The following is a 12,395-nucleotide window of genomic DNA, read 5'->3' as shown; positions in this document are numbered from 1 at the left end:
TCCGGATTGGCCAATCCGAGAGGAAGAAATTTCTCCATCCTGTCAGAAGGCGGTGTCAAGCATACTTTCACTTCCCTGGGAGACTATTAGAATTAATTTGCTTTTCAGGCTCCCAGAGATGAGTTCTGTGAGGAAGCTGAAATATCTCTACTTTTCCAGTGCTCCATTTTCCAGCTATGGCGGTCAAAAAGGTTCAATAATACCTCACAATTTCCTGTTGGGAGCACATGGGATTGGCAATGGGATCCCAACTCAACATGGTACACAACCTAGCAAAAAGGATTTCCTCTTTAGGGGCATGCCCTGATTTGCTTGGTCGTAGTATCACAATACAGGGTCTGCAGTTACATGATCAGCATGTAGTAGCTGTTGGGCCATGAGTTCACCACCAGCCTCACATATGCACAGGCAATCACACAGCTGAATCAAGGCACTGAGAGCCATTCAGCAATTTCACCGATGCTTTAACACAGCACCCAGCAGCTAAGGATTTGGGTTCCTTGATGATGAAACCTTCAGCTCTCTCACACTCCTACCCACCCTGTCAGTCAGATGTAATAATTGCTACATTGGTGGAATCTTTAGTTCTACTTAAAGCACAAAGGTCCTTAAGCAACTGTTATGTGAAGTATGTGCCCTGGGTTTTCTTTGAAGTTCTGCCTCCAAATGCATCCCCGCCCTGATTGAGACCACTTCAAAGGAAAAGACTCGTTCTTCGTCCATCTTGATCCATCATCGACTTGTACACAGCCTGGCAGCTTCTACATTTTTCTCCCTTTTTTTTTTAAAAAAAAGAAAAGCTAAAGATGTTAAATTAGAAGCCATAAACCTCCAATGGTTGTTGAAATAAATGCTGCAATTATACTTGCACTATGCTGCCTGAAGGTCACCGTTCAGGCAGGTGGTGGCTCTTTATGAGGTTTCTTGAGTCCTGCCGGTTGAGAGCTCAAATACTTAAGATAATGGTAATTTCCCCTGCAGTAAAATTTCAATTACAGTTCTGGCTCCCTGACACAGCAATGTTTCTTTTCAGACCTAGACAGTTACTGAACCTTCTTATATATTCTGTGCACTAAGAGAAAAACGACTCCATCTGGTTCATGTGAAAGATACAGATTTACCCAGATAATATCACAGTTGCAGATGCTGGAAACGGGTAATTCATGCATATTTATAGAACCCTTGGGAGATTCACACCATTGAAGAATTCTGTACAAAGCACTTAAAGCAGGACTACCAACCACCCAGTACTTCACTGGTCTGACCATTAGGAGGTAACTGGCACTGGGCTTCAAAAGCCTGTGACCTCCCAATTCTGTCTGGCACCACCCCATAACCTGCTATATGTATTGGCTGGCTTTTTCCACAACCCATCAGATTTGCTGTGGCTCAACCCCTTATATGCCAGATTCCATCCTAGATCTTCACCTCACAGTTCAATACTTTTCCTGACTCCACAAGGTTCTGACCAGGCTGCAAGTGGTGAAGGTAGAGTGGTAGTCCAGTCCAGTCCAGTCCAGTGGTAGAGCATCTGCTTTGCATGCAGAAGGTCCTTGGCTCAGTCCTCAACATCTCTAGGTAGAGTTGGAAGAGACCTCCTGTCTGCAACCCCAGAAAACTGCTACCAGTCATAGAAGCATAGAATCATAAAATCATAGAGTTGGAAGAGACCACAAGGGCCATCGAGTCCAACCCCCTGCCAAGCAGGAAACACCATCAGAGCACTCCTGACATATGGTTGTCAAGCCTCTGCTTAAAGACCTCCAAAGAAGGAGACTCCGCCACACTCCTTGGCAGCAAATTCCACTGTCGAACAGCTCTTACTGTCAGGAAGTTATTCCTAATGTTTAGGTGGAATCTTCTTTCTTGTAGTTTGGATCCATTGCTCCGTGTCCGCTTCTCTGGAGCAGCAGAAAACAACCTTTCTCCCTCCTCTATGTGACATCCTTTTATATATTTGAACATCGCTATCATATCACCCCTTAACCTCCTCTTCTCCAGCCTAAACATGCCCAGCTCCCTTAGCCGTTCCTCATAAGGCATCGTTTCCAGGCCTTTGACCATTTTGGTTGCCCTCCTCTGGACACGTTCCAGTTTGTCAGTGTCCTTCTTGAACTGTGGTGCCCAGAACTGGACACAGTACTCCAGGTGAGGTCTGACCAGAGCAGAATACAGTGGCACTATTACTTCCCTTGATCTAGATGCTATACTCCTATTGATGCAGCCTAGTCAACGTCAACAATACTGTAGATGGACCAGTGGAAGAAAGCTTCCTGTGTTCCTAACAATCCTAGCTGGCCTTCTGCCCCTTACCCCAGGGGGCCAACAATTTTGGAAATCTAAGCTTCGCAACCTTGATTTCAAGGTCGCTCTCCATTGTTTTCTACATCCTCATCTTTTAGCAAGGTCTTCAGGCGATGGCGTAACCAATGCCTTTGGATGGCTAGGTGCTTCCAAATGCTTCTGAACATTAGTTTAGCAATCTAGTCAGCTGCAAAGTCAAAGGGATTATATATATATATATATATATATATATATATATATATATATATAAAGTCCAATGCTGTAAAGAAAAATATTGCATAGGAACCTGGAATGTAAGAACCATGAACATGGGTAAGTTGGAGGTGGTCAAAAATGAGATGGCAAGAATAAATATTGACATCCTGGGCATCAGTGAACTAAAATGGACGGGAATGGGTGAATTCAGTTCGGATGACCATCATATCTACTACTGTGGGCAAGAAACCCGTAAAAGAAATGGAGTGGCCCTCATAGTCAACAAAAGAGTGGCAAAAGCTGTACTGGGATGCAATCTCAAAAATGATAGAATGATCTCGATACGAATCCAAGGCAGACCTTTTAACATCACAGTAATCCAAGTTTATGCACCAACTACTGGTGCTGAAGAAACTGAAATTGACCAATTCTATGAAGACTTACAACACCTTATAGAAGTGACACCAAAGAAGGATGTTCTTCTCATTATAGGGGATTGGAATGCTAAAGTAGGGAGTCAAGAGATAAAAGGAACAACTGGCAAGTTTGGCCTTGGAGATCAAAACGAAGCAGGGCAAAGGCTAATAGAGTTCTGTCAAGAGAACAAGCTGGTCATCACAAACACGCTTTTCCAACAACACAAGAGACGACTCTACACATGGACATCACCAGATGGGCAGCATCGAAATCAGATTGATTATATTCTCTGCAGCCAAAGATGGAGAAGCTCTATACAGTCAGCAAAAACAAGACCTGGAGCTGACTGTGGCTCAGATCATCAGCTTCTTATAGCAAAATTCAAGCTTAAACTGAAGAAAGTAGGAAAAACCACTGGGCCGGTAAGATACAATCTAAGTCAAATCCCTTATGAATACACAGTGGAAGTGAGGAACAGGTTTAAGGATTTAGATTTGGTGGACAGAGTGCCTGAAGAACTATGGATGGAGGCTCGTAACATTATACAGGAGGCAGCAACGAAAACCATCCCAATGAAAAGGAAATGCAAGAAAGCAAAGTGGCTGTCCAATGAGGCCTTACAAATAGCGGGGGAGAGAAGGCAAGCAAAATGCAAGGGAGATCGTGAAACATACAGGAAATTGAATGCAGATTTCCAAAGAATAGCAAGGAGAGACAAGAAGACCTTCTTAAACAAGCAATGCAAAGAAATAGAGGAAAGCAATAGAATGGGAAGAAGCAGAGATCTGTTCAAGAAAATTGGAGATATGAAAGGAACATTTTGTACAAAGATTTCCATAATAAAGGACAAAAGTGGAAAGGACCTAACAGAAGCAGAAGACATCAAGAAGAGGTGGCAAGAATACACAGAGGAATTATACCAGAAAGAATCGGATGTCTCATATACCCCAGGTAGTGTGGTTGCTGACCTTGAGCCAGACATCCTGGAGAGTGAAGTCAAATGGGCCTTAGAAAGCACTGCAAATAACAAGGCCAGTGGAAGTGATGGTATTCCAGCTGAACTATTTAAAATTTTAAAAGATGATGCTGTTAAGGTGCTACACTCAATATGCCAGCAAGTTTGGAAAACTCAGCAGTGGCCAGAAGATTGGAGAAGATCAGTCTACATCCCAATCCCAAAGAAGGGCAGTGCCAAAGAATGCTCCAACTATCGCACAATTGCACTAATTTCTCACGCTAGCAAGGTTATGCTTAAAATTCTACAAGGAAGGCTCAAGCAGTATGTGGACCGAGAACTCCCAGAAGTGCAAGCTGGATTTAGAAGAGGCAGAGGAACCAGAGACCAAATTGCAAACATGCGCTGGATTATGGAGAAAGCTAGAGAGTTCCAGAAAGACATTTACTTCTGCTTCATTGACTATGCAAAAGCCTTTGACTGTGTCGACCATGGCAAACTATGGCAAGTTCTTAAAGAAATGGGAGTGCCTGATCACCTCATCTGTCTCCTGAGAAATCTCTATGTGGGACAAGAAGCTACAGTTAGAACTGGATATGGAACAACTGACTGGTTCAAAATTGGGAAAGGAGTACGACAAGGCTGCATTTTGTCTCCCTGCTTATTTAACTTATATGCAGAATTCATCATGCGAAAGGCTGGGCTGGATGAATCCCTAGCCGGAATTAAGATTGCCGGAAGAAATATCAACAACCTCAGATATGCAGATGACACAACCTTGATGGCAGAAAGTGAGGAGGAATTAAAGAACCTTTTATTGAGGGTGAAAGAGGAGAGTGCAAAATATGGTCTGAAGCTCAAAATCAAAAAAACGAAGATCATGGCTACTGGTCCCATCACCTCCTGGCAAATAGAAGGGGAAGAAATGGAGGCAGTGAGAGATTTTACTTTCTTGGGCTCCATGATCACTGCAGATGGTGACAGCAGCCACGAAATTAAAAGACGCCTGCTTCTTGGGAGAAGGGCAATGACAGGCCTAGACAGCATCTTGAGAAGTAGAGACATCACCTTGCCAACAAAGGTCCGTATAGTTAAAGCTATGGTTTTCCCAGTAGTGATGTATGGAAGTGAGAGCTGGACCATAAAGAAGGCTGATCGCCGAAGAATTGATGCTTTTGAATTATGGTGCTGGAGGAGACTCTTGAGAGTCCCATGGACTGCAAGAAGATCAAACCTCTCCATTCTGAAGGAAATCAGCCCTGAGTGCTCACTGGAAGGACAGATTGTGAAGCTGAGGCTCCAGTACTTTGGCCACCTCATGAGAAGAGAAGACTCCCTGGAGAAGACCCTGATGTTGGGAAAGATGGAGGGCACAAGGAGAAGGGGGCGACAGAGGACGAGATGGTTGGATAGTGTTTTTGAGGTTACCAGCATGAGTCTGACCAAGCTGTGGGGGGCAGTGGAGGACAGGAGTGCCTGGCATTCTCTGGTCCATGGGGTCACGAAGAGTCGGACACGACTAAACGACTAAACAACAACAACAAATATATATATATATATATGATCAAACCTATCCTTTCTTAAGGAAATCAGCCCTGAGTGCTCACTGGAAGGACAGATCCTGAAGCTGAGGCTCCAATACTTTGGCCACCTCATGAGAAGAGAAGATTCCCTGGAAAAGACCCTGATGTTGGGAAGGATGGAGGGCCTAAGGAGAAGGGGACAACAGAGGACAAGACGGTTGGACAGTGTTTTTGAAGCTACCAGCATGAGTTTGACCAAACTGCGGGAGGCAGTGGAAGACAGGAGTGCCTGGCGTGCTCTGCTCCATGGGGTCACGAAGTGTGAAACACCCTACACTAAAGGCTTTTCACCACAAGCAAAACATGCTAGGATCTGAGTGGCCTTGGTTAATAATGTGCTTGGAATGTTTTGGAGGAAAGGCTCCTGTTTTGAAGCGATGCTATCTATTCAGCCCTTTAATTTTACAATATGTTTGTTGCATGCATTAACAATTACATAGCAACTAACAACTTCAAATGAGCGCACGTAGAGAAGATCAAAAGAGATGTTATTCAAGTCCTTTTTGGTTTTCTTTGCAGCTGAAGTCTACCCCAAAATGTATCACACTTGTTTTTTCCTGGTTACATATATGGCCCCACTGTGTCTGATGGTGTTGGCCTACCTACAGATATTTCAAAAGCTATGGTGCCGGCAGGTAAGCTTATTTTGCTGTGAGATCCATCTGTGTGATCCATTTCATGATGCCTCTTAAAGACTGACATATTTATGTATTTCAGTAATGGACACAAAAATATATTAATGGTACAGAGTAGAATAATTGTGTATAATTCACATGCAAGCAATCTTTCACCAAAAAAGGAACACCATGTTGTCCAAAACCATCCAAGCATATGAACTGATATAGCAAAGTAAGTGCTTGCATCCAGTCCACAAATTCTTAGCTTACATTTTCACTCTAAAGAGCTGAAATGAAATTATTCCTGCTAAGACAGGATCATTTTCTTTCCTGGCTCTTAGTTTACATTCGGATGAAGGCTTGATAAAAGAAATGGAAAAATCACCTAGAACAGAGAAAGAAAAATGTTGTAAACATTTCAGAAACATTTACATTGCACTTCGGCAAGATACATATTATGTTTTTTTGTTTCTTATTTCTGTTGATAGAGTAGATTTAATACATTAGCAGAAGCTGTTTCTACTCCCACTCATGGAAAATAACATATCTCTGTTTTTCAAGTGCAGTTGCCAAAGTGAACAAGGTGTTATATTAAGGAGAATTAACACAGCAAGCCTACTTAACACCTATTAGCTAGTGTGATTTGACTCTTTGCTCAGGTACGTCACATCAAGTAGAGCAGGTGTACCATAGTGGCTTTTTAATATCATTGGAAATTGTGCACAATTGGGCACAATTTTTCAGTGATATTAGAGCTCATTAAGAGAACCACTTGTTCATCGGTTATCCCTTGTATTTGCCAACTTGATTTTTTTCATTCATAAAAAAGTTCCATATTTTGGACCAATAATCTCTCTGAACATGTTTATGAATCTTTGGCTAAGTTAGCAATATGCTCCCATAAACTAGATCCTTAGGTGTGTCTTATGGGTGTGCTACAGTAGTATAGCAGGTATTAAGTTTTAATTTGCTAAATTTGTAACCCAATTTTACAAAGCCACATACAAAAGAAAATCAAAATCAAAATGCAACCAATACAATACAATTTAAAACATCATTTTAAAATTCTGCTTTTAATACTCCTAGACGAACCATCATCAGACAAAATGTCACACAAAGCACCAAAGTTGGCAAGGTGGCCATCTGTTACCTCCCAGTTTTCATCAATTCAGCATCTTTACTGAGTTCCCTCTTCAGGTCTCTCTTATATCTAACAAAAGGGGGTTCACATTCAGAACGGAGATGCATAAGCAAAATGAACACAATTCTGGAAAGGCATCTTTCATTTCAGCCATAGAAAAGAGATTGCATTGAAATCAACATGTGTGTCTATTATTATTATTATTATTATTATTATTATTATTATTATTATTATTATTATCTCTGGGCCAGTGAGCCTAACAGATTTTCCCTTTGGGCAAATGGAAATAATTAACATTCCCTTTACTATGCTCTGCTAGATTCCAGGAACTTCATCTGTGATTCAGAGAAAGTGGAAGCCTCTGCAATCCACAGCACAAACCCAAAGGCAGAAGCCATCGGCAAATTTCAGGATTAGTGCTGTGGCAGCCGAAATCAAACAAATCCAAACCCGGAGGAAAACAGCACGTATGCTCATGGTCGTTCTCTTGGTTTTTGCCCTCTGCTATCTCCCAATTAGCATTCTCAATGTATTAAAAAGGTAACCTTAATACACAATGAGTAATAATATGCATCTGTGTGTGATTTTCTAGTCTTTAGGTAGCAGGATGATTCCATTTTGCAGCTGACTAGCCCTATAGCAAAATTAGCATTTGTTTGTTTGTTTGTTTATGAACTGCCAAGTCAAAAAAAATTACAATAAAATAATTAGAACATAAAACTTTAAAATCATAAAGTCACAAACAAATGGTCAACAGTGACTCAGATCTCTACAAGGTCTCAGGCAGAAATCCTTTCCAGTTCTGTCATGTGAAATCCTTATTTGCTGAAGATGTTGGAGACTGAACCTCGAACGTTCAGTGGACAAGAAATGAGCTTGAGCAATGAGCTATGGCCCGACCCTGGTATTAGCATGTGGTTTTTAATTTTGCAGAAAGGCAGGCAAAACTGGAGCTGATGTGAACATGGCTGGCTTGACTAGTTGTCAACACAGTTGAGCAAGAAGTGTGGAAACACCTCTCTGCTCCTTCAGCTGCTGCTTAAGGCTCAGAAGCAGAGGAGAAGGAGAAAAGAGGCAGGGTGGTAGAACCTGCTTGAAGAACCAAAGGGTTCTGACCACAGCAAGCCCATGCTTGACATCTTGCAAGAGGCAACATTGGGAACAATCAAGAACTGCAGGATACACTTAAAGGCACTAGAGGGCACTCCAGTCTTAGGGACTTGAGTGAAGGGGCTTAGGTGAGTTTAGTGTTTCTCTGTAAACAGGAAATTAGAGCACAAGCAAATATTAATGTTGTCTCAGTGATAAGCCAGGTTCCTGCAAGAATAAGGAAAACAACAGAACTAGAGTATGCACACCCAGCAGAGGAGTGCAGCCTTGTACTGTGAGGGCAACCAAAGCAGCAAGATTCCATGTAACTTCTTGTCTCTAAGCAGGTCTCCTTGATCAGGGCTAGTGTGGTAAGGACCAACATTTGCCTGGTCCAAGACCAGAACAATCCTTGTTCCCCCATCAGCACCACCATTCTCACTTTACACAGAGCATTCAGGCCAGAGGTGACCGGAAATATTTCTCAGTGTGTGGTTATCTGAATCAAGGCATGCGGTAAACTTTAGAAGTCACTTATAAGATTTGCACTCCCTTGGAGAAGATGCGTACAGGCCCTTTCCTTTAATAATAATGAAAGCACTGTGTCCTTGTGGTCCTCTGCATTTTGAGATACATATTCTGTGTACAAATCTTTCAAACTGAAAGCTAATTTGAGATTTAATCCGATTTCTAATGTCTTCTCATTTCTTCTCTTTTTGTAAGGGTGTTTGGGATGTTCAACAATGCCAATGACAGAGAAACAGTGTATGCCTGGTTTACATTCTCCCACTGGCTTGTATATGCAAATAGTGCAGCAAACCCAATTATTTATAACTTCCTCAGTGGTAAGTCGTTCAGTTCTGCTGCCTTTTATCAATGCCCCCCCCCACCTCCCTGCATGGTTTAGCTACACAGTTCAGAACTACTAGAAGTCTTTCATTCAATGTAATGGGCTCGAGCCCATGGAACTCTTTCCCAACTGAGATTAGGCAGCCACCCTCCTTGTTACAATCCAGGCATGTGGCCAAGCCCTTTTTGTTCCAGCATTTTAAGACAGTGTTCCGTCTAACGATTAAAAAAAGGAAAAAGTTTTATTGCCCCATTGCTTTGTGTTCACCACTTAGAAATGTGAACAATTATGCAGTATAGAAATGTCTTAAATTAAAAAAAAAACAGTAAATAAATGAGCCTTTGGGCTTCCCTTATCTTCTTGTTGGGGGGTGGGAATATTTTGTGCCTCCAATTGGCTTCCCTGCTTTGAGTTTCGGGCTGATGCGTAATTTCCTATCAGACTATCTGCTGATGGCTGCCTGAGGGGGTTATGCTTGCACACTACCCTTGCTGCCAACATCAGGACAAGACAGATGAACTCCCTGTCTCTACTGGGTTTACTGGTAGAACATGAGACTCTTAATCTCAGTGTTGTGGGTTTGAGCCCCACATTGGGCGAAAGGTACCTGCACTGCCAGGGGGTTAGACTAGACGGTCCTTGTAGTCCCTTCCAACTCTATATTCTCTTCACTACATGTGCCATGAATCCACCCATTTAACCAAGAGGGGGAATAATACTATGATTTTGCAATGAACAGGTTTTTAATGAAGCTATGTCATTATCTCTTTGGGGTTTACCCTAAGGTTACCAGATTTTTTCCAAGGAATCCAGGGTCCCCCCCCCTGTTTTTTGGGGGGGGGTTTTGGGTTTTTTGGTTTTTTTTTTTTTTTTTTTTTTTGAAGCTGAGTAGCAACAGGGAGCCAGTAGTGGGGATGGTGAGGCAAAAGACCCTGGGCCCAAGCACACATGCATATTGCATAAAGGTGCAAAGCCCTTCTTTCCCACCCTGTGAAACATAAATACTCTGAGTTTTTAAAAAACTGGGCAACACCCCCCACCCCCAGCTCCTGAGCCTCTCCCGATCAGTCAAAACAAAGGGGGAAGGAGATCTGTACCACCGGACATCCCCGGTTCCCCTTCGGCAGTGGCAGCAGCAGCAGCAGTCAGCAGCCTGGAGCCAGCCTGGTAGGGCAGTTGGCTCTGGCTGGCTTCAGGAGCTGCTCGTGGTCTTGACGCCCACCATTTTTCCTATCTGGAAGTCCCCATATGATGCATTGCACACAAGACACATCACATGGGGACTTCCAGAGAGGAAAAATGGCGGGCGCCACGGCAGCAGGCAGTGCCTGAAGCCAGCCAGAGCCAACTGCGCTACCAGGCTGGCTCTGGGCTGCTGAGGCTGCCACTGCCACATTTCCTGGGGACAGATTTGCAAATCTGGGGACATTCCGGGGACAGAATTTGTCCGGGGACAGATTTGCAAATCCTGGGACTGTCCCCAGAAACCAGGGATGTCTGGTAACCCTAGTTTACCCAAATTGTATCAGTGGCATTTTAAAAAAAATCAATGAAGTTAGGATTCATTTTCACACATGAATTGTTGGTAGGGGGGAAAAATTCCAGTTCATAGTATACTATCTCATGCTTCTGGTGCTGTTTGATTTGCAGGAAAATTCCGAGAAGAATTCAAAGCAGCTTTTTCCTGCTGCTGCTGCTTTGGCATTAGCCACCACAACGAGGACCGGCTTCGAGGACGGGCAAGCACAGAAAGTCGGAAATCCTTGACCACCCAGATCACCCATTTTGACCATGCTACCAAGTTATCAGAGCACGTTGCATTGACCCATATAAGCACACTCCCAACAAATGGCAATGGACCTGTTCACAGCTGGGAGCATCCCAGTTTCTCTGCAGTTTAATACTTTTGTAAGTGGAAATCTGTGCATCCAGTTGTCTCAACCAGTAACCAGAGTACTGCGGACTGGAAAGGAACGATAGTCAATGAACACCTCTTATTTTCTAAAAGAAACCACAGCCTTGTTTGGAAGCTTGCGTGATTTTAACAGCCTTTGCTTTTGAACTGTAAGATAAGATTGTTTGGGAACACATTAATTTTTTTATATACCTTAACTGGTCAGAGCTTCTGACGTATTTCCTTTCTCAATAAAGAGTGGGTGCATCTTGTGTTTCAGTCAAAGTTGGCAGTAAGCAAGGGGGAAGCATCATGATGGAAATCACATTAGGACCAATTTTGCCTCTACCAAGTTGTTCATAAAATAGCATAACTAAACCCTATATTAATATGGCCATACTAATTGATACTAATAGTGACATCATTTGTTGAATGTGATTCCAGTGTGGTGTAGTGGTTAGGAGCGGTAGATTCATAATCTGGGGAACTGGGTTCGCGTCTCCGCTCCTCCACATGCAGCTGCTGGGTGACCTTGGGCCAGTCACACTTCTCTGAAGTCTCTCAGCCCCACTCACCTCACAGAGTGTTTGTTGTGGGGGAGGAAGGGAAAGGAGAATGTTAGCCGCTTTGAGACTCCTTCAGGTAGTGATAAAGTGGGATATCAAATCCAAACTTCTTCTTCTTCTTCAAAAGGGCACCAGCCATATCAAGGAAGATATCTGCAGCAGAGGTGGATTTAGGAAAGCACGATTGGTTCTGACGTGCTGGGCATCAGGTCTAGGGGGCACTGCAGGGTGTACCAACTATGATGTAGTGAATTGAGCAAAAAGGGAGGTGAGAGGTCATGTGGGTGCCGAATTTTGACCTTGCACAGGACACCACTGAAATCTGAAAGACTAAAGTCCACCCCATCTGCAGGCTTGGGAAAAATGGCAGAATTTTTTTAAAAAGGAGGGAGAATCCTAAAAAGGGTGGGGGAACATACCCCAAAAGAGTTCAACAAGGGCTAAGCATGCTCAGTGCCAAACAATGCTGATGGGACATACACAGAGAGGAATGGAAAACTGGAGAATGGTGTATTCTGGAAAAACTTGACAGCAAAGGGACTCAAAATGGAGCCCTGTATACAACTGCCACCCATCTCTAGGCTGACCAAAGTCTTAAGCCCAGGAGCCAGGCTTGAAATTCATTGCTTGAACAGGTTAGCTTCCATAGAGAAGTTTTGTGTCAGCCTCACTTTGCTTTCCCATTTCCAGACCTGCCACTGACCATATGCAAGGCATATTCTATAGGACATCTGACTTCACGAGGAAGTCATCTGATGCCTCCCAACGTATTGAGATGAACAAT

The 12,395-nt window shown here is 43.2% G+C and overlaps 1 protein-coding gene across 2 annotated transcripts in view; it reads left to right on the top strand.

The window, feature by feature from the left end:
• Positions 1-12,383, top strand: part of HCRTR2 (hypocretin receptor 2) — a 29,064-nt gene extending 16,681 nt beyond the window's left edge. Inside the window, exons 4-7 of one of the 2 annotated variants that reach the window (XM_079970517.1) lie at positions 5,974-6,089; positions 7,532-7,752; positions 9,025-9,146; positions 10,802-12,383. In XM_079970517.1, coding sequence (XP_079826643.1) covers positions 5,974-6,089; positions 7,532-7,752; positions 9,025-9,146; positions 10,802-11,052 — 710 coding nt within the window. In that variant the 3' untranslated portion in view covers positions 11,053-12,383. The remainder of the gene's footprint in view (positions 1-5,973; positions 6,090-7,531; positions 7,753-9,024; positions 9,147-10,801) is intronic. The other variant, XM_079970516.1, reaches the window with a different exon arrangement.
• Positions 12,384-12,395: the final 12 nt, after the last annotated feature.

The sequence above is a fragment of the Podarcis cretensis genome (genome assembly GCF_951804945.1).
Source record: "Podarcis cretensis genome assembly, chromosome: 3".
NCBI classification, from domain to species: domain Eukaryota; kingdom Metazoa; phylum Chordata; class Lepidosauria; order Squamata; family Lacertidae; genus Podarcis; species Podarcis cretensis.
This window is presented reverse-complemented; position numbering and strand designations above follow the sequence as displayed.